Raw genomic sequence first — 22,784 nt, forward strand, 5'->3', positions numbered from 1 at the left:
GTATCACCATATAATATTTTTTTTGACTCGTAAAAGAAAAATTATTTTGTAATATATCATCTTATAAATTTTTTTTTGTAAAAATAAATATTTTTTATTATCTTATAAATCAGACTCGTTATTTCTCATTGCTCGCGTCATTTTTTTTAGATTACGTAATTAATAGTTCATTGTGTCCATTCATTGGAAAAATATTATAAACATATTTTAGAATTTTAAATATATTAAGTGTCAATTTACCAATGTAAAAATTACTTTATACGGTCACCTTTAAAAATAACAATGTATTCAATATAAAAGCGTTTATTCACATTTTCTTTACAACGGTTTTAATATTATGAATTTGATTAGTTTTACAATATTCTTGAAAATAAATCAGAGCAGCCATTTCCTTTTCAGTCGGCATTTTTAATTCGGCTGGTAGGTTAGATGTAGTTGGTTCGATTGATACCATTGTGGCACCGCGCTTTTTACATGCCCCAATAAGTTCGTTAAGATAATCGATAATTTTATCATCTGACATTTCCTCGTCCTCCGTGTAATGGAGAGATTCACTCGCATCACAATCACACGCCAGATCCGAATAAATGAGTCATTAAATGTTGTTTGAAACCTCTCACGGACCGGTATATTTCCGAGCATATCCAGCATTTCTTTGGTACCCTAAGCGGAGACATCTTCATCTTTCCCATAGCGGCTGGCTTATGAAAACCGCAACGCATCTACGTAATCTTTACGTTTCATGGTGTAGATTACGTCATCTTTAGTGAGTAATTTTTAAATTACGTCATTTTTATAGATTACGTCATTTTGGGGTTTAGACCCAGAAATGTTATTTCATAGCTCAAAGAGAATCGGGATGGCTAGTCACGAGGATCTCAACACCGTAACCGGTCGGCTAGAAACGTTCAAGCAATCGGACAACGTACACGTGAACAAGGAAGACTTGGCCCACGCCGGACTTTTCGCATAGTCGAATGCTACCTCTGCCACGGACAGTTAGGCAGTTGGGAAACCGGCGACGTACCCCAAGCGGAACACGACAAATTTTATCCCAACTGTCCGTCACCCGCCGCTTTGGAGGGCCAAGATATCCCGCCATCCGAAAAATAGATCTCCGGCGGACCCACAACCACCCCCGAGGGACACGGCGACGATATCGTAACTCTTACCGTCAAACGCCTCGAGGTAGAACATTTATTGAAAATGCTCGTAAAAACGCTAATTTCAGATGGTTCGTTTGAACCCTTTGAGTGAACTTCGGTATATACCCTACGAAGATCGACGTTATTATCATGATATAAATAAAATACATTTCCAAAGACGTATTTTCAATGTAAATCGTATTATACAGCCTGTACTCGAAAAATATATAAATAAAACCATTTAATTTGTATACACTCTGCTCTTTTTTTTCAAAACACTGTTACCGATGACTGCCCGCTATTTTACGCTACCCTTTACAACCCTTAGGGGCCCACATATATAAGATGGAAAATAATGGGCGGAAAAGTGTTTGTCGGCGGAAACCCTTTGAACTATTTATTACCAAATCGAAAGACAGGGGCCTGACATTCACCGGTTTTGAGGGGCTTATTTAACGGTTTATAGCTGTTTGCATAACATCGTGTCAGTCCACACCACCTGCGGAATAGGGAGATCGTCTAACCTATTGACCCAGGTTTTATGAGGGGTTATAACATCGTAAATCATCTAACCTCGTAAATCAGCTAACCTTTTGACATACCGTAAATGTACGCCAAATGGGGGGAATGCTTACCCCCACAGGGGCCTATTTCACCCCCGTTTCCCCCGCCCACAGGGGCCCCTATCGGTAGACGCAATCACTTATCTCTTACGGCAGCCGTTCGCGAGTGAGAGCGGAGTTACAACGGGGATTTCGAACATGAGCGAAAGTCTCTATTGAACGAGCTTTGGAATTTCAGTTTTTATTCGAACGTCTCTAGAAGGAGTTTTGGAATAATAGTTCGGGAAACAAACGTCTCTAGAATTTTCGTACGTATAGAGCGACTGATCACCTAGAATTTTCGAGAGCCGCTCGTTCACGAGTTGTTCGCAATCCGCTTTTCCGCATAATCGTTAGCTCTCATTTCTCGTCAGACAACCAAAATTTGAGCTAGTTTCAATTTGTTAAATAAAATAATTATCGCCAAGGTCAGTTATTAATAATTCTGTAAACCATTCGCTAAATGAAAGACGCTAAAATATAATTTATATCAGAGGTAGAAAAGATTTTTATATAAAAAAGAGAGGTCGCGTGATTACGTTAGATTCATCGTACTGTCAGTGCCGTAACTAGAACGGTGCCTGCGCGCGCGCTCTAAGATAAAACGCTTTTATACATGTATTTGTTCGTGTTAAATTATAACACGTTGGCAAGCCAAAATATACCTCTCCTCGGAAGAATTGTCGCTTGCGGTTTTAATTTCTCGAGATGATTCTTAAAGATAGATCTCCGCAATTCAGAGTTATTTACTAAAAACGTAATTCAGGTTCAATCCACCCGGTATAAACTTTTAATTATAATTAAAATAATTGAGACGAAATAACCGAGTATAATTTATTCAGAATATCATAAATTAAGTAGTTACAACAGTGAGTTAGATAGACGTACTAAAACAATGCACAATTGAATTTAACCCTATTTACGGTACAAGTTTATCAGTTAAATATAATACGAAGCCAATTTTAATGATAAAATATCTACAGAGGGTATTTGTATTTTTCTCGCTTACGAAATACTTGCCGTACACATCGAACTTCCGATACTCGTCATCAGTATTCGGTTCACCGCAATGCTCTCGTCTCCCATATTTGAAAAGCCAAATATAGTTATGAATTCCGCCTCGTCAAACAGGTAGGTTCGAACTCCAAGGCGTTAGACGGACTACAAAGCACAGGGCTCCTCCTGTGGTCCTGGAACTTCCTGATGGCCAGGAGTCAGGTAATCCTACTACCATCACTGGTCTCATGATCGAGCGACTTCTTCCTATCGGTCTTTCGCCCTGAGCTTCACCATGAAGCGGCCTTTCTCGGCGATTTCGCTCCGCCCAAAGCCTCCACCGAACCCCATCCGGTTGGGTCGACATACAGCTTAGTCTAGCTATCTTTGTCGCATGCACATTAAAATCGATAAATCTCCCGGTCCGGATGGAGTCCATCCTCGTCTCCTAAAAGAAGGTGCCTCAATTTTGGCTGGCCCTCTGCTCGTTATCTACGAGCAATAGTTGTCTATGGGTATTCTACCGTCTTTTTGGAAAAACGCTGACGTCATTCCTCTGAAAAAGTAGCCTAACAGTCGCAAAGTGGAAGACCTCCGCCCAAAAAGTCTCACGTGCATTCGCAAGAATCTGGAAACCTCTGTGAGAGACTCGGTTGTCGCTCACCTGGATAGCCGCGGTTTCTTCTCTGCCGCACAACATGGTTTTCTTCTCCGGCGGTCGTGTTTCACAAATCTCTTGGCAAGGTTCGACGAGGTCTATGACGCGTTGGATGACGGCCACGACTACAATTTAATTTACTTAGATTTTCAAACGTCTGCTTGGCAACCGGTCAACAGCGGGGTCCCCCAGGACTCAGTCTTGGGCCCTGTGCTATTTGTTATTTTCATCAATGTTCTGCCCATGGCTGTGAAACATTCGTCTCTTCAGTTGTTTGCCGAAGACAACAAAGTAGGAAGCCACATTCGTACTCAAGTGGATTGCCGCACACTTCAGGAGGATCTCACTGCCGTGGAGGCTTGGGCCAGCACCAATTCCTTGAGCTTCAGAGCTACTAAATCTACGGTCTTGCACCTCGGTAAAACTAATCCACGCTTTACCTACCACTCGGCCGGCCGGTGAAAAGTCGTGAAATCGTTGTTAAAGGTTGGCAAAACCACCGGCTGACGGTGAGCGTTAACGGGTAAAGTTGCGGTTGCGTAGGGTGCGGTTTGGTCGTTTTTTTCGTTAACGCTCGCTGTCGTTTCGGTTTCGGCTCAGTTGTAATGGGAATTTATTGCAATGTTTATGTGTAGTGTAGGAATGTTGAGTTTGTTTGTTATGGCGGTTGTGAGTGTTGAGTTTGTGTAATGGCGGTTGTGAGTGTTAAGTTTGTGTAATGGCGGTTGTGAGTGTTCAATTTGCATATGCGTCTTTGCTCTCCAACTTCTTCTTATTGATTTTTTGGGACGGACCGAGTGCTGAGGGTTACGTTAAATTTTGATTGTTGCGAGGTCGGATTAAAGTTTCGAAGAGTGAAAGCTATTGACAAGGGTTGAAGAAAATCATACCCGATGAGTGAATTCCAGATTTTAGGGAAAACCATTGGAAAAATGAAATTTCCTATACGAAAAACCTAGCGATACGTCTTTGCTTAAGAATCCTTTCGCCTTATCAATATTTATATGCTTGTCAATAAAATTATTATGACAAGATTCCTTTACTAAACTTGATTGGTGAAACTTGCCACAAATAAAGCTTTTTCCCAAATTCGGATTTATTTATCTAGCTTCTCGGAGAGCGAGCGAAAATAACACGTTCCCCCAATTGTCGCTCTATTTTAAAATTAACAGAAGTTTCGTTCATTTATCGAACTTCTCGGAGAGCGAGCGATAATAACACGTTCCCCAATTGTCGCTCTATTTAAAAATTCACAGAAGTTTCTTTCATTTATCGAACCTCTCGGAGAGCGAGCAAAAATAACACGTTCCCCAATTGTCGCTCTATTTTAAAATTCACAGAAGTTTCTTTCATTTATCGAACCTCTCGGAGAGCGAGCGAAAATAACACGTTCCCCAATTGTCGCGCTATTTAAAATTTCACAGAAGTTTCTTTCATTTATCGAACCTCTCGGAGAGCGAGCGAAAATAACACGTTCCCCAATTGTCGCTCTATTTTAAAATTCACAGAAGTTTCTTTCATTTATCGAACCTCTCGGAGAGCGAGCGAAAATAACACGTTCCCCAATTGTCGCTCTATTTAAAAATTCACAGAAGTTTCTTTCATTTATCGAACCTCTCGGAGAGCGAGCGAAAATAACACGTTCCCCAATTGTCGCTCTATTTAAAAATTCACAGATGTTTCTTTCATTTATCGAACCTCTTGGAGAGCGAGCGAAAATAACACGTTCCCCAATTGTCGCTCTATTTTAAAATTCACAGAAGTTTCTTTCATTTATCGAACCTCTTGGAGAGCGAGCGAAAATAACACGTTCCCCAATTGTCGCTCTATTTAAAAATTCACAGAAGTTTCTTTCATTTATCGAACCTCTCGGAGAGCGAGCGAAAATAACACTTTCCCCAATTGTCGCTCTATTTTAAAATTCACAGAAGTTTCTTTCATTTATCGAACCTCTCGGAGAGCGAGCGAAAATAACACGTTCCCCAATTGTCGCTCTATTTTAAAATTCACAGAAGTTTCTTTCATTTATCGAACCCCTCGGAGAGCGAGCGAAAATAACACGTTCCCCAATTGTCGCTCTATTTTAAAATTCACAGAAGTTTCTTTCATTTATCGAACCTCTCGGAGAGCGAGCGAAAATAACACGTTCCCCAATTGTCGCTCTATTTTAAAATTCACAGAAGTTTCTTTCATTTATCGAACCTCTCGGAGAGCGAGCGAAAATAACACGTTCCCCAATTGTCGCTCTATTTTAAAATTCACAGAAGTTTCTTTCATTTATCGAACCTCTCGGAGATCGAGCGAAAATAACAGGTTCCCCAATTGTCGCTCTATTTTAAAATTCACAGAAGTTTCTTTCATTTATCGAACCTCTCGGAGAGCGAGCGAAAATAACACGTTCCCCAATTGTCGCTCTATTTTAAAATTCACAGAAGTTTCTTTCATTTATCGAACCTCTCGGAGAGCGAGCGAAAATAACACGTTCCCCAATTGTCGCTCTATTTTAAAATTCACAGAAGTTTCTTTCATTTATCGAACCTCTCGGAGAGCGAGCGAAAATAACACGTTCCCCAATTGTCGCTCTATTTTAAAATTCACAGAAGTTTCTTTCATTTATCGAACCTCTCGGAGAGCGAGCGAAAATAACACGTTCCCCAATTGTCGCTCTATTTAAAAATTCACAGAAGTTTCTTTCATTTATCGAACCTCTCGGAGAGCGAGCGAAAATAACACGTTCCCCAATTGTCGCTCTATTTTAAAATTCACAGAAGTTTCTTTCATTTATCGAACCTCTCGGAGAGCGAGCGAAAATAACACGTTCCCCAATTGTCGCTCTATTTTAAAATTCACAGAAGTTTCTTTCATTTATCGAACCTCTCGGAGAGCGAGCGAAAATAACACGTTCCCCAATTGTCACTCTATTTAAAAATTCACAGAAGTTTCTTTCATTTATCGAACCTCTCGGAGAGCGAGCGAAAATAACACGTTCCCCAATTGTCGCTCTATTTAAAAATTCACAGAAGTTTCTTTCATTTATCGAACCTCTCGGAGAGCGAGCGAAAATAACACGTTCCCCAATTGTCGCTCTATTTAAAAATTCACAGAAGTTTCTTTCATTTATCGAACCTCTCGGAGAGCGAGCGAAAATAACACGTTCCCCAATTGTCGCTCTATTTAAAAATTCACAGAAGTTTCTTTCATTTATCGAACCTCTCGGAGAGCGAGCGAAAATAACACGTTCCCCAATTGTCGCTCTATTTAAAAATTCACAGAAGTTTCTTTCATTTATCGAACCTCTCGGAGAGCGAGCGAAAATAACACGTTCCCCAATTGTCGCTCTATTTAAAAATTCACAGAAGTTTCTTTCATTTATCGAACCTCTCGGAGAGCGAGCGAAAATAACACGTTCCCCAATTGTCGCTCTATTTTAAAATTCACAGAAGTTTCTTTCATTTATCGAACCTCTCGGAGAGCGAGCGAAAATAACACGTTCCCCAATTGTCGCTCTATTTAAAAATTCACAGAAGTTTCTTTCATTTATCGAACATCTCGGAGAGCGAGCGAAAATAACACGTTCCCCAATTGTCGCTCTATTTTAAAATTCACAGAAGTTTCTTTCATTTATCGAACTTCTCGGAGAGCGAGCGAAAATAAAACGTTCACCCAATTTTCCCTTTCTGCTAAGAACCTTTGTACCAAGGCTCGATTGAAAAAAACGTCTTTGCGGGAGAGATTTTGTCAAACTTTAGTGTCGCGGAATTCATGCTGAGAGAGATAAGGAGTACGTTTGGGTCCGAATTATTCATGCAGTTAACTTTGGGCGAACGAACAACAAAAAGTTCGGGAGAGGTGAACTAAATGTCAGTTTTGCCCAGCTCTGCTTTTAAAGTCATTAATTCAGGTGGCCGGTTTACAATGCGTAGGAGGGTGGTAGCAAAACCTGCATGCCACGCTAGCCAACAGTTAAATATTACTGTTAACCTCAACAAGTTTTTATGGAAGGGGAAACGAAAGAGCTCGGGGGAACACCCCTTAAACCAGTTGGGAGGGAACTTGCAAACTCAACTCAAAACGTTATCCTACAAAATTAAATGCAATCAACCCGTTAAAGGGTAAATCCATGTCAAATCACCCGATGGCTCCCACGGCACCAGTTTCGATTTCGTTTAAACTTTAACCACTTATTGTATAGACCTTTTGAGCAGGAAAGCCAAATTTTTAGCTCTGAAATCGAAGTACTTTTCAAGATACGATGTTTTTAAATAACCTTGCAAGTAGTCGAGTGTTTTGACAAGTACAATTTTGTCATTTATGAGCATTGATATCTAAAGATCGGTAAATATCACGTAGGTGTAATTTTTTATAACGATTTTACTGGTGGTAAAGATAACTAAGTAATCATTATGAGGTTCGAAAATAGGGTCGTTAATTTTATAAAAATCAGCGAATGTGCCATAAAAAATCGCAAAACAGGTAAACAGACCAACTTCGTCGGTCTTTAAGACAAAGAAATAATTTTTTTTTAAATTCATTAATTGACCTATATAGGTTGAAATTAAGCCGGGGAATCCAAAAAAAGGAACCAGAATTACTCGCGGAACTATACTTTTGGAGTTATAGGGGTTCAAATTTAACGTTTTTATCAAAATCGGGAAATCATGGTAGTGAATAGTCGCGGTTTTGGCAAAGTCGGATACTGAAAAACAAAATAATTTTGATACCATCTGAAAGTACAGATTTAATTATATAACATATGAAATTTTCATCTTGTGTTTCCAAGTCGTTCAAGGTCAAACGTTAAGGGCAAAACGAACCCGATTTTTAAAACTTAAAACTGAGCATTCTACGTCAAATCAACCAGGACCATACCACTCAAGTCACCGAATTTGATTAATTTTTTTGGGCAGGTGTAGTTATGGGTAAAACTAACCCCTGTACAGCAAAAGTGCCGAAATAAGTTTATTTGGAAGTTATATGATAAAATAACTGTTTTGCGATTTTCCGAAAATCCGTTGCACCCAAAGAATTGTGTTGCCCTGGGAAAATCTCTAAAATGGCGCCCTTTTTGCTTTAAAAATACCTAAAATGTAACTTTGTTCCTTGATCAAAATTTCGCCAATAAATTTCTGGCGCCCCTTAATGAGTGTCGCCCGTGATGGATGTCCCCTGCCCTCCCCCTGCCCTCCCCCGAACTTCGGTTCTTAAAGAGATAAAAACGTGATCAATGACTTATTTTAAAGGTAATGAATCCTTTTACACATTCTATTATTTAATATTATAATCTATAATATTAATATAATTAAAATTTAAAACCTTTGAAAAAATTTCAATTTGATCTACAAAATAGCTATATTTAGTCAAAAAAATATTTTTTGGCCTCTATCGACTTACTTCATCATAATACATTCTCTGTTAAATCATTTTCATGGAGGGAGTAACTTTTGACAAAGTTACAACCACATTACGGTACGCAGGAAGAGTACATTTTGGAGGTTTAAATGCCAATTTTACGAAATATTTCGTTAAGGACTTGCGGCTGGTCCCATTCGATTCGGCACTAAACAATACGTTGACCCTGGCCAAAATCTTGATATAACCTTCCAATTGTTATTGAAATTTCCAAAAAAAACACACATTTTAGATGTACTTTTTGTCCGAAACTATTAGTCCTATAGCGACCCGCGGTTAAAACAAACTACTGAAACGATACCACACTCGACCCAATTCCTAAATTTGTTTTTTCTTTTTATAAAAAAACAAGTAGTTCAGTGCAAATTCGTTATTAACTCAGAAACGGTTGGTAGCACTCGACTCAACGTGAAAACTACCATCCAGTACGACACCAAACACGGTCCAATTCGTTGGTCGCAAATTTTGGGGGAAACTGCCCCACTTGCCAACTCTGTCCCCTCTCAAATTATGTTGTCTATACCGGACTTATCAGATCCTCAAAAAGGAGCTTATAAATAAACCCCTCTCTGACTGTTGAAAAATGCCGCCAGATTTAAGAATAGAAAATTATCAGCTTTGGTAGTATGAAGGGAAACCATAGACCAGTTATATGTCCAGTCGCAGCAGCACAAACTCTACAATCAGCTTTAATGACCTGTTATTTAAAGGACTATTAGACACCAAAAATGGAATTTTTAGGCCATATTGCTAGTTGGTACCAATTTTGATGTTGAGCTACCCTCTTTTACCATTTTATCATATGTAACATAATTACTCATAAGTGTGCCACAAAGAACGTCTTCTCAATGAGACCTTGATCACAGGATATGACGTGATTGACGTCACTTTCCAATTGATGACGGCTTTTACGTCATCAAACCAGGTCTGGCGGGGAGGGAAGGAAGTTCGTGATTTCTTTGGTGGCTGTGAACCAAGGTCTCATTGAAATGTTTAATACAGAGATGTTATATAGAGGCATACTTCTGAGTAATTATGTTACATAGGCCCGTACTAACCGTGCAGTAACACTTTGATAGTAATTCCAAAAGTAATAAAATAATAACATTTCAATTTTTTTATCTCATGAAGTAAATAAAAATAAAACCCGAAGGAAAAATAAATTAAAGTATGAAAACTTCTAAAATCTAAAATTGCTTAGAGGGGGGGGGGGGGTACGGTTATTTGGTTGTAGCTTCCTTAAACGTTAATTCCCCAAGAAAATGTTTTAACAGAGAATGTATTATGTCGAAATTAGTCGATAGAGGGCAAAAATTAATTTTCCTAAATTTATCTATTTTGGGGATCCGCGAATAACTTACCTCCAAGTTTCAAATTCCCAAATTTTTTAACCTTTTATTTAAAAAAATTTATAATATGGTGTGTTAAGGATTTCATTACCTATAAAATAAGTCATCGGTCACATTTTTATCTCTCTTAGAACTGAAGTTATAGCTATTAATTCTTTGGGTGCAACGGATTTTCATAAAATCGCAAAACAGTTATTTTATCATATAACTTCCACAGGGCCGCAGTAAGGGGGGGGGCGAAAGGGCGACGGCCCCGGGCGCATCAAGCGGAGGGGCGGCGATCATAGGATCTTTAATGATGGTGTAGGCGCTAAAAACCCGGCAATGCAGAACTTGCAGAAGCAACTCAATTTATTTGATCTTCTAATTTTTTTTGTAGCTAACGGGACTAAAATGAATCGACTCACTCAAGTACTAAAGTACACGATTCTTAAAAAATAGCTGTTGTCCAGAACTTTTTTCTTGTACGTCGTGAACCCTGTTGTATGTGAAATCTTCCAACGGTTTTTTGGGGAATTTCCATTCCCGCTATATTGTAACTTGCTAGGGTCCTATATTGAATGGATGCTTTCTACACGGGACTCGGTGGCGGCATAACGGGGTAAAACCTTAATCCTGATTGAAAGGTAGAGAAAAGTATTGGTCAGCGTCGCCGAGGGTCAGTGAGAGAGGGGAAAACCCATATGTGCAGTGGCGGCGGAACGGGGGGGACCGGGGTACTTGGTCCCCTCCCAAAAAATCGGGTGGGGACTAGGGTATATGTTGTCCCCCCCCCCCCAAAAAAAGGCTTTTTTATTGAACTTCATTCTCGAGTAAACATTCGAAATGACTAAATAACTACAAAACACATGCGCGTAAATTGTAGTGCGAGCAGAGCAGCCAGCCACTTATCAAGAAATGATATAAATCGGCTGAATTTTCTGTTTATTTCATTTTGTATTCAGAAATTTAGTGTAGTTTAGTCTCTAAACTAATTTAATTATTTATTCGTATCACCAGTTCTTCTTCATTTAAGAATATTATTTGTTTTAACGAATACCACAACGGCTTGTCTAACCACGGCCGTCTCGAGATCTGCTTCGCGCTCATAGCGGCCCAGGCGATCGTACGAAAATCGCGTATGGGAAATTAGTTCAAAAACTTCTCACATCGTTTTCTGGCGCTAGTCTAGCCCCCCCTTGAGAAAATTCGCAGCCATGTTATCGAATGGGAGGAACTGCGCGGAACTTTGGAATTTCAATTATTATCGCGTAATGTGTAATTTTTTGTAAAATATTTTTTTAGTAATATTTAAGTTAATTAATAATAAAAAAGTTAAACACCTCTTGAGATTTTTTAACGCAAAGTAAAGTTTTGAAAAACGTTATTAAAATTTGGTCATTCTGGAGCCAGAAGTCGCCGTCGACGTTTTCTGTATATAAATGTAAACATAAACACGTGGTTCTCCTTACAGCTGTATTTTTGCTATATAGTTACTTCCAGAGGCCTTTGTTTTGTATTAATGTTTAAAAATTTATTTTAATTAAAGTAGTGAAATAAATGAATTTTAATTAACTAACTGACCCTTGGAAGATCACTATGAATGAAAATAGTGATGGAAACTTGGAAGGTACTTAAATCTGATAAATATAATAAACCTATGTGAATTTCCCACTGAATGATACACAACTAAAAATTTAGAAAACTAAAATTTACAACTTGAGTACTTTTCAAGAAAGAGGCTTATGCACAAGTTCTTTCACTTTCTCAAATTTTGCGGACAGAGTTTTGGTAATATTTGTGATAATTGGAAGTACGACCTTTCAACAAATTAAATCAGCAATTTCATTCGGTGATTATTATTCAAGTCACATTGGGTGTAAGGGCATAGAGCAATTTTTGGCCACAAGTGGATTTCAATGTTTTTTTAAAATGGCAGATGAACCCGGAGATAGGGTACAGCTCTCTCTATGAATGTTGTTACTATAGCCATTAACATGATAAAGCTTTGCTGCGGATACCTAAGGTTTCCTCTGTCGGACAATTTTATCAATCCAACTAATGGTGAGTCAGAATTAGGCTGTGATACATTTTCAAGGCACAATTCGCAAAAATGTTTTTCCTCTAGGATTTGTACTACATAACCAGCCAAGTATGCGATACTTGCTAGCCGTAAGGTGCATCTCTGTGTATCTGGGTACTCATAACTTCAGATGGTAACGTAACTTCATTGCCGTTAAAAATAGTTGAAAATCCATCGAGTCTAGTATCAATCATGGCTGATAGATCTGTGAAGCTGTCTTGGGGAACGTTAGATGTTTTAGGTTTTGTTAATGATATAGTGCCTCTCTTAAGGTAGGATTCCAAACTGAATATAGTTTATCTTGCATCAAGCATGTCATTCCCTCCAGCCATTTTCCTGAGAATGCTGAAAAACATTTCAATAGCATTGCTCGTTAAATTTCTTGTCAAGACAAACTGGAAACCAGATTTAAGGAGGTATGACACGCAAGATATTGTAGACAATGAAGTTATTCTAATAGATATTATAGATTCATATGTTTCCTTTGTCAATATTTTCTTTAATTTGCGGATCTTTAGACCTTGATAGTAATCACTTTCCTTAAAATGTCCCACTACAAACAAATCTTGCGTGATGCGTAAGCTTCATTGACCCCAAAATCTTTTCTAGATATGTTCTTAGTCCATAATTTGCATAAACTTTCATCAACTGGAAACTGATGAAATTATACATTGATTTTCTTCTTAGATTCACAGAATGGAACACAACAAATTTTTGTGGTGGGCATTTTTGCAAATTAAAAATAGGCAATATTTTAAAACTTAAGTTTGAGAAATGTGAACTTAATTTAAAGAATAATAAAGGTATTTATTAAATAATATGAATAATATTGTGGTTATTTATTTAAAATTCTGATAAAAAATGCGAATACTGGTTTGAAAATTGTGAAAAACAAAAGAAACTTTGGTTAGGCTTAGCAATTAACTAATAAAACTCAATATAAGCATATTACTTTAATTAAATAAATGTTTTAAATGAAAACTTATTAGATAAAGATCAAATCATAAGATGTATATCCCAAACTTTCCAGAAGTTTTTGAAAAACAATGCAAAAAGGATTAACTTGTTGAATTTACCGCCATAGAAAACTATTAAATATCCCGCTAATTTTTTACATTTAAGGGGGGGGCTCAGACAGCGCTCCTAGTGTTAAAAGAAGGTATTCGCGGAAATACATAGGAGAGGAAATCTTTGCCTGGGCCGCTATGAGCGCGAAGCAGATCTCGAGACGGCCGTGGTCTAACTATCTTAGGCTAGTATTCTGCAACCGAGTTTTCAGTTACTTCTCCGACGGCGACTGGATCAGTGGAGTAAAAATCTATTGATTTTTTTTTTATCATTGTATTTAAAAACGGGATTTTTTAACAATAGGCACTTTTGTTTTTTTTGTGTTTTTTTTTGTTTGCTTTTTGTCAAAGATTACAGTAATGCAAAAAGTTTTAACCGCAAGTTATTATTTAAAAAGATATGATCAATGTAAAATTGCTACTTGCTAGCAATTTTTACAACGGAAAATACGACATATTTCGAGATTTCTGTATGTGTTGGATGAGGTAGGACTGTTGACGAGGACGATTCTTTAAATTACTAGATTTTAATACTTTTTGGATAAAGTAGAACGGATGACGAAAAAGAAAAAGGCTGAAATACAAAACAGTACTAACTTTTAAGGGTTGGGGATTTTTCCGGTATTTCAACGCATTTTAGCCTTTTTTTAACCATACTATGTCATATTATATGTCGTCTGTATGATGTTGACTTATACAATGTCGAATGTATTCTAAGAATTGGCGCCTGACGGCGCCGCGCACTCGCTTCGCTCCAGCGCTGGGGGCGCGCGGCGCCTCCCCAACCCCATACTAAAAAAAGCTATGGGCCATCTATAACGCAACCTAGAGGACAGCACCAAGCCTGACGCATCAAGTATCGTCAACCCGATATTAATCCAACCTAATAATATAAATAACCTAACCCATTATCCCCGCCAAAACCCCTAAAATGCATTGAAATACGGCAAAAATACCTGAAATAAAAAAGAAAGTTAGTATGTTTTGCATTTCCACATTTTCTTTTTCGTCATCAGCGCCACGTTATCCACAACGCACTAAAATATAGGAATTTAAAGAATCGTCCTAGGGAAAATTCACTGCAAAAGGCCAATGTTTAAAAATGCATATCTTTGTTAATATTCATTTTCGCCAAAATAAAATGAAAATTAAAGTAATCTTGCCCTCTATCCAAAAAAAAATATAAAAAATCGGGTGGGGGGCAGCTATTCTACACTTAACCCAAAATTGCTGGGAAATAACAATTTTATATTTATCATATCTTTCTAAATAATAAATTGCGGTTAAAACTTTTCGCATTACTGTAATCCTTGACAAATAATAAACAAAAAACAATAACAAAACCCAAAAAGCCGTAAACACATTTTCGGTTTGCACACGTTTTAAAAATTTAGTAATATCTTGTCGTTAAATCTAATTCGTCATCAGTCCTACCTCATCCAACAAGTACAAAAACTCGAAATATGTCGTAATTTCCTAGGTAAAAATTGCTGGCAAGTCACAATTTTAAATATATCATAACTTTCTAAATAATAAATTGCGGTTAAAACTTTTTGCATTATTGTAATCCTTGACATATAATACATCTAAAAAAATAAACAAAACCCAAAAAAAACAAAAGTACCTATTGTTAAAAATAGCCTTAAAAACCATAATTAAAAATAAAAATGAACGGTAAAAGAACAATGAAGGACTATTTTAACAATTTTGGTGATAAAGAAAAAAAATAAAGAGGGTGAAATCTGATGATTCAGATTCATCAGCTGTCGAAAAGCACAAAGTCGAAGAAGTTCCAAATGGTAAATTTTATATTTGATCATTTTACTTTGCACAATACTGAAATGGTAAAATTCTACACCGTGTTAAATGAAAATTAATATCTTTAATCTTTAACACGGTAAACCTAAACTCCTAAGGTAGTAAAAAATGTAAAGTTTAAAATAAACAATACTAGGCGACCCGAGTCATAGTCACCGGCGCTCACCGATTCCGATTTCTCCAGACCTTATAAAATTATAATTATAATCAATACATTAGTAACATTACTGCCTTAAGAAACTAGCTATTTTTTAATCTTTTAGGCCCCATAACCTTTTCAGTGCATCTGAACTACATATATTGAAAATAAATTTGAATATCACAAATTTTTCTTACTATAATTTTGTAAGCACTACTTTTTCAAAATATAATTTTGTAAGCACTACTTTAACTTTAAATATAACTTGACATTTCAGAACTTTAACACTATTTCGTAATATAACTTATACCTTTTCAATGAATCAATTCATATAGTTAATTGTGTACTTCTAAAACCTTTAATTTTATTAGCTATATTACAAGAGTTCGATACGATAACTTTGACTAAATCCAATGAAATTACTGAAACTGGCTTAGAGCATCGCACCGTTCGCACGGTTCGCACCAACCTTTCAAGCGCCACTGCAATTAGTAACTTTAATCAATTGCATTCAAAGGATTCTGACGCACTAATACAGAATTATTTACTCCCTGTTTCTGCGAACCATCCTCATCACTTAACTATACCTGCTAAAGAGTGCAAGGGGAAGTCTTTGAGATTTCAAGAAAAATGGTTTAGGGAGTATTCTTGGCTTCATTTTGACGAAAATAAACGTAGTGTCTTGTGCTTCTTGTGCATATTTGCATTTCAAAAAAAACTACTTCTGCAAAAACATGATAAATGCCTAAAGGAATCGGATCTCGTAAACAGAAATGGAATAAAAAATTGGAAAAAAGCCGTCGAAAAGTTTTCGTCACACGCAAAAAGTGCTTTACACCTCGACGCTGTTCTCAAAATACAAGGATACAAAAACATTACTCCAGTGGCCACTCAGCTATCGAAGTAGTTAGATCTTCAGCAGAGAGCGGCACGGGTATCTTTAAGAGCACTTTTAGGTTCGGTACAATATTTAGCACGAAGAAAAAAAAGGAAATTTGCCTCAAATAAACCTCTTACGGAGTAAAGATATTCCTGAACTGAACGAGTGGCTTAAAAGAAAAAAAACATTATACATCACACGATATTCAAAACGAAATGGTTCAGCTAATGGCCCTCAAGGTTTTGAGAGAAGTTGTTTCTGAGATTAAAGAGTGCAAATATTATAGCCTTATCGTGGACGAGACTTGCGACATCAGTGGGCATGAGCAGGTTGCAATTTGCGTGCGCATCGTTAAAGATCTCGAGCCTTTGGAGTTGTTTCTCGGTTTATATGAAATGTCTTCCACTTCCGGAAACACGTTATACAACATCATAAAGGACGCATTAGCCAGATTTAATTTGCCTATATCAAACCTGCGTGGACAATGTTACGATGGTGCTAGTAACATGTCCGGAATTCGGAAAGGAGTTAAAACACTATTAGAGGCCGATCAACCGCTGGCGTTTTATTTACACTGTAGTAATCACAGTCTAAATTTAGCACTCGAAGATACTGTCAAACGTAAACATGGAATTCCCTTAATGAGAGATGCACTGCAATATGTTAACGACGTAGGAGTACTTATAAAAGCCTCACCTAAAAGGAGAAATAGGTTCCTAGACATCGTGAGAGAGCAGTTAGAAGAATGCGAATCTGGTGATATTGGATTGTCTAAACGTACAACTCCACGACCTCTTTGTCCAACGAGATGGACTGTTCGGGTAACTTCTCTGAAAGGAGTGCTGGACAACTACTCAGCTATTTTATCTTTTCTTGAAGAACTAGCGTCTTCCAATGATGATATATCAACTAAAGCCCGCGGTCTTTATGAAAACTTGGTTTAAGCATCTGTTTACTTCGGAATTTTGACGTGTTTTACTATTTTCATAAGAAGTGAAAAATTAGCAATACTTCTACAAAACCCTAGTATATCAGTTAGCAAGGCCAAAGAATGTGTAAATATAACTCTCCGAGAATTTGAAAATATTCGAAGTGAAGAATATTTTGAAAGTGAGTGGGCCAAACTCGAAAGGTCCATAACGGATTTTGACCTTATTGAGCCTTCTTTACCCCGAGTTACAAAGATTCCGCGACGTCTAGAACACACTAACACACCAACCTAAGGACACATATTTAAAACTCCCAAGGATATGTTACGAGCAACGTTTTTCGAGGGTATTGACAAAGTTAGTGGTGAAATTAAAAGTCGATTCACGCAGCCTGGTTTTGAAAAATACTGTCTCCTTGAGAGTGTTTTGCTAACGACACCATCAGAATGGACTCCGAAAATGATTGCTACTATTGAAGAAAGGTCCGTTAATCCTGAAACACTTAATTTAGAGTTGAAAATGCTATCTCGCCTTGTGAAACCAACGAATCTATCAGTAGTAGTTGAAAAGCTTAAGTCTATGGAAAAGGAAACTCGTTTACTTTTCACAACTACAGAAGAGCTCGTAAACCTCCTTCAAGTCATGCCCGCGACCTCTGCAACAGCGGAGCGATCTTTTTCTCTTTTAAAACGCGTCAAGTCCTATTTAAGGAGTACAATGTCTCAGCCAAGATTAAATCATTTATGCATATTAAATGCGTATCAAGAAAAATTAGACGAGATTTATTTAGATGAGATTGTTAAAGACTTCATAAACAGTGAGAGCAGAGTCCAATTATTTGGGAAACCATAAAAATATGTTCGTGTCATAGAAACATTGTATATGTCGAGCGCATAATAATAAAATGTTAATTAACATTATGATTGAAATAATTATTAAAAACCAAATTGTAATTATTTACAAAACAAACAAACAAAAAAAAATGCGTCTGTAGTAGTATTGTCCAAGAATACAAATACGAATTTTGCCTTTCCGAGTGCGACGGCTACCAACGTAGATTAAATAACCGTAACGTGGAAATTTTCGTCCGACTGCGTCGACGTTTTAGCCGATCGACGATCATATTCAGTCTTTTGATTAACGGAAACGGATATTAAAGCAACTGTCGGCTCTATCATTGCCACCTGTATAATGATAAGGCCCTTGTTATTAGAGATGGCTATGAATATAGACGATTCTTCGAAAACACGACTTTACTGGAGAGCGTGGTGCCATCTATTAACGGCAAAGGAAGCCCAAATTAAAATTAGCGACACGATAACGTCGTCATAAAACTATTTATAATTATTACAATTAGACAAATTATACTCTACTTAGTGGACTTTAACCCAAATTATACATCCCATATAAAATATATTGTAAAAAATTAATATAATTTAAGTTATTGTCAAATTTAAAAACTAGACAATCAACGTGAGGGTTACTTTTATGTCCCTCCTTTTGGGTCAAAATGTAGATTAACCACCTTGTTTTGATGTCGACGCTAGCGACATCTGTTGAAAAAAGAGCCACTTCACGTCGAGCCGACACTTGCTTTAAATACCGGTAGAAATCACTCATTTGACTATGTCTTTTAAAATTGTAAGTTCTTTTTCTTTTCTGTATTTTTAATTACTTAACTGATTTAACATATTATATTACATATAGTTGAGAAAGCTAAATTAAACCGTTTAAAATCGATAATCTTATATAAAATCGAAAGTAAAACTAAAACTGTCGTTTTCCTCAAACATCCCATATTTTCTCTGATGTAGTAGGGTGCACGACCACACTAATATACCATTTATATATAACCCATTTTAATTCCAACTAAATCTAAGTTTCTACGTAGTCTTATGTTGGGAAAATAAAATTTTAAAACCTGTATATTTATTCTCTTTACCGAAAATTTAAACACGTTCAAACTATCTTAATTCTGTTAAAATTACCTTTATCACATGTTCATTGTGCACTTTGTTTAAAACCCAACGCAATCAAAGACCGATTAACGTATTTACACTAAAAATACATATTTTGAAAAATCTCACGTGATATTACAGGGGAGGGAGGGGGTCGAGTCAAATCTCACGACATCTCACCAAGGGAGGAGGGGGGGTCGAAAAATCGACAAAAAAACGCCCCACGTAATTAATGGACGTCCCCTTACCATTTGGAAATATATATATCGCGGGTTTGTCCCCCCCCCCCCAAAATGAACCTTCCGCCGCCACTGCATATGTGCCGCTTGTAAGAACCTTGGGGAAAACCAGGGTTGACCAAGCTTTCTTGTACGGAAGCGTTGCCTTTTATAAGCAGTTGGAAAGTAAATTCGTGGCTACCACTAGAGTAACAAATTTAGGCTCTAATAATGGAGAGCTTTAGAAACATAGTCCAATAAAATAATAGTAGTGAAATTTCCTTCTCGTCAATTTAGAAAATTAAGTTTAGTCTTATAATTAGTCCGATACCACAAGTTCCAGAAAGGCGTAAACAAAACGCAAGAGCTCAGTAGGAGACTCAACATTGTATTCAAATAATTATTTTCACTTCGATTGTGCGGAATTTTCAAAGGCTATCTGGCAACTCTGATATTGGATAAGTTGGAGTCTGCTAGGCCCACGGAATCCAGTTAGAGTTTTGATGTTTTTCGGTTAAAATACTTCAAAGACATTGACAAATAAAGGTCAAAGGAAATTATGTCTAACAAAAAGTCTGGTGGGGACTTTAGGAGACAGAGATTAAAAAGATAAGAAGAAACTAAGAAGCTGGCCCAAACTTGGCGAAAATGGTTACAAAAAGACAAAGATAATGTACCATCAACTAGTAAATCTACATCTGGTTCCATGGAGGATGATCATTTACCTGACGATGAGCAGAAGTTGCCGCAGTTTCGCGAAAATAATGAGCAGTTGATAGGCGATACTATTCAAGTGTAAGAGGTAAGGGATATCCAATAGACCGATTCAAATTGCTTATTAGTTTATCTTTAAAATTAGTACTTACTACTAACTAGACTAAATTGAATATAATTCAAAAAATAACGTCTTATACTGTACTGTAATAAGTAACTATAATCTAGACAGTGATTCTAGTCAGGAAACAATTTTTTAAATAGTATTGTTTAAACTCAAAAAATGATTAGTTTTTACGTTATGTATCGGGCGTTATTAGAATTAAAGGTAAAAATTGATTAAGACTTATCTACTTGGACATTCATTCCATGACAAAACGCCTGCCACAGAACACCCGACCCCTTTCGATTTTGCCCAAATTTTGTATACAGGGTTTTTTGGGCCTAGGAAAACGATTTTGACAGTTTCATAACGATCGGTTCAGCCGTTTACGAGATACAGCATACGCGTTTTTTCAAAAGTACGCCTTGACCCCCTAAATGTTTTCTACTATATCTTAAGACATAATTATCGCAAAATCACATGTAATACCTCATTTTAAAGACAATGCGCACCCTAATATGAATATTTAATCAGAGTTGTCATTTGACGTAAATGTCATTAAAATCTGGGCCTTTAAATAATTTGACCTTTGACCTTGCCCAGACACCTCAGTCGTAGGTCAACGATTTTAGCATTTTTAAAATTCCCACTATCGAATACATAATAATCACTCAAAATCTCAAAGTAATATTTGTAGTTTTCGAGATATTAATTTTTGAAATTTACCCCTCAAATTAATGAAAATGCTATTTTATACACGAAACTAGTTGACCTACTAAATAAATTAAAAATATTATTATTTTGGTAATTTTGAGTTTAGAATATCAAATACACTAATTCTTAAATTGAGTTGAGTTATTTACATATTATTTTTAGTTTTGCATGTTATCTGTAGACAGAAGACATCACTAAATTGCTTGTCCTTAGTATAGTCTGGCGTTCAATATTATTGTAGCGTATCTTACTGCACCCTAAAATGGAAATGTGCTAGATATCTCAAGAAAACCCAATATTGCTCTTAGTCATATCGATTACGTTTTTAATAACGTAAAAATGTTTTAATATCTTTTTAATATATAATAGTTATAATTGAGTAGTTAAATATATTAACAGCGATAATTGAGTAGCGAAATAGAATTTATTTAACTGTATATTCTCGAACAAAGCCCTGAAATGGATCGAAATTGTTCGTTTTGGAGAGACAGTAGTAAATGTCATTTGCAAACACTTTCGAAAACAGTTGGTATCAACAACCATCTGTCCGAGGATGACAAATTAGTTCTTAGCAGCCGAACAGCTATACCTATGTCCAAAATAAGAAACATATGTCGTCACCATGAAGAACTTTTTATGAAAAGGTATTCAACGAGTCAAAAGAAGTGTATGAATCCTTTTGGGACTCACGACGCTGAAAGAAAGAGTGGACTAAAAACTATTTCATTGGATTTGTTCAAAATTAAAGTTACGAGGAATTGAAGTTATTGCTGGAAATAAGTTGTGCATCCAGTGTTTTATGTCTGCTGGAAAAAAGTAAAGGATGAACTCCAAATAGAGTTGGACGTTTCAGAAGTTCACACTGCACAAGAATCACAAGAAAGCGATTCTTTTTCATTTAGTCAACCTTGTTCATCGGGAGATGCGACGCAAGACGACAAAGCTATAGCTTTAGTGGCAGTTAACGAAACTCTAATAAACTTGGGAGAATCTCCTGTTAAAAGAAGTAAGAAATATATTCAATTTGAAAGAATTTATGTATGTATACATATATAAATACATATATTTTTTAACTTTTGTACAGAAGGTTTGTCATCTCGCCAAAAAACAATTCTAAGCAGGACTAAGTTAAACGCTGTGAACAATTCATTGAAACGCAAATTAGAAGAGTCAATGGAAATTTCTCTTGATGAAACAGACGATAATATGGTTACGGACGATGTTTTTAGAAAGCTCGAAGAACATCGATTATATGAGAATATTTTGAACGAACTGAGAGAGAAATTCAATAACTCCAAGACATCATACGGCGAAAAGCTTCAGATCCTGACCTTGTCACCATTTGGAATACAACGCACAATGGAGGAATTTGGAGCACCAGAATACATGGTCAAACGAAGCAGGAATCTTAAATCTAGTCAAGGAATTCTTTCGCTACCAGAGAAACAATCGAAGGGATTAATATTGACCAAAGACGTTAAATCAAAGGTCGTTGAATTTTACGAAAATGACGATAACAGTCGTATGACACCTGGACAAAAGGAGTTTGTGTCAGTTAGAAACCACGAGACAGGTCAAAAAGAACATCATCAAAAGAGGCTTGTACTGCTGAACCTGAGAGAGCTCTATAACAAATTCAAGGAAGAGCATGATTTGACGTTAGGATTTTCGTCATTTTGTTATCTACGACCACCTTGGTGTGTATTAGCAGGTTCGTCAGGTACACATTCAGTGTGTGTCTGCACCTATCACCAAAATGTCAAGCTAATGATATCAGCTCTACCGTCTCCTTGTCCTTTAAAATGTGATATCGATTTCATGGCGCTCACCGTGTGTGACACTCAAAACAGGAATTGTATGATGAGGGTGTGCAAGGACTGTCCTGGGAAAAATGGTCTACTTGAAAATGAATATTTAACGAACCTTTTAGAAGATTTTGAAAATATAAAGTTCATGCAATGGGTGACAACTGACAGCACAAAGCTCATGACCTTGAGCGAGAGTGTTGAAAACTTTTTCGACT

General features: G+C 36.8%; 2 protein-coding genes across 2 annotated transcripts; both read left to right on the top strand.

Annotated features, from left to right (window-relative positions):
• Positions 1-3,441: 3,441 nt before the first annotated feature.
• LOC149963058 (uncharacterized) lies at positions 3,442-3,863 on the top strand. The gene is made up of 2 exons (XM_090164515.1): positions 3,442-3,487; positions 3,547-3,863. Exons 1-2 carry the CDS (start codon positions 3,442-3,444, stop codon positions 3,861-3,863), a joined length of 363 nt encoding a protein of 120 aa, XP_090020641.1.
• Positions 3,864-16,340: 12,477 nt separating this feature from the next.
• LOC149963059 (zinc finger MYM-type protein 1-like) lies at positions 16,341-17,069 on the top strand. The gene has a single exon (XM_090164516.1). It carries the CDS (start codon positions 16,341-16,343, stop codon positions 17,067-17,069), a length of 729 nt encoding a protein of 242 aa, XP_090020642.1.
• Positions 17,070-22,784: the final 5,715 nt, after the last annotated feature.

This window comes from Leiobunum rupestre, chromosome 1, assembly GCF_980474605.1.
Source record: "Leiobunum rupestre chromosome 1, qqLeiRupe1.1.hap1, whole genome shotgun sequence".
Lineage (NCBI taxonomy): Eukaryota > Metazoa > Arthropoda > Arachnida > Opiliones > Sclerosomatidae > Leiobunum > Leiobunum rupestre.

What these genes read in the sequence shown, in the direction of transcription:
- LOC149963059 (XM_090164516.1), top strand. Translation starts at nt 16,341, where the DNA reads ATGGTTCAGCTAATGGCCCTCAAGGTTTTGAGAGAAGTTGTTTCTGAG.
- LOC149963058 (XM_090164515.1), top strand. Translation starts at nt 3,442, where the DNA reads ATGGTTTTCTTCTCCGGCGGTCGTGTTTCACAAATCTCTTGGCAAG. An exon ending in TTCACAAATCTCTTGGCAAG is followed by an intron (nt 3,488 to 3,546) that starts GTTCGACGAGGT and finishes TAATTTACTTAG; the next exon opens with ATTTTCAAACGTCTGCTTGG.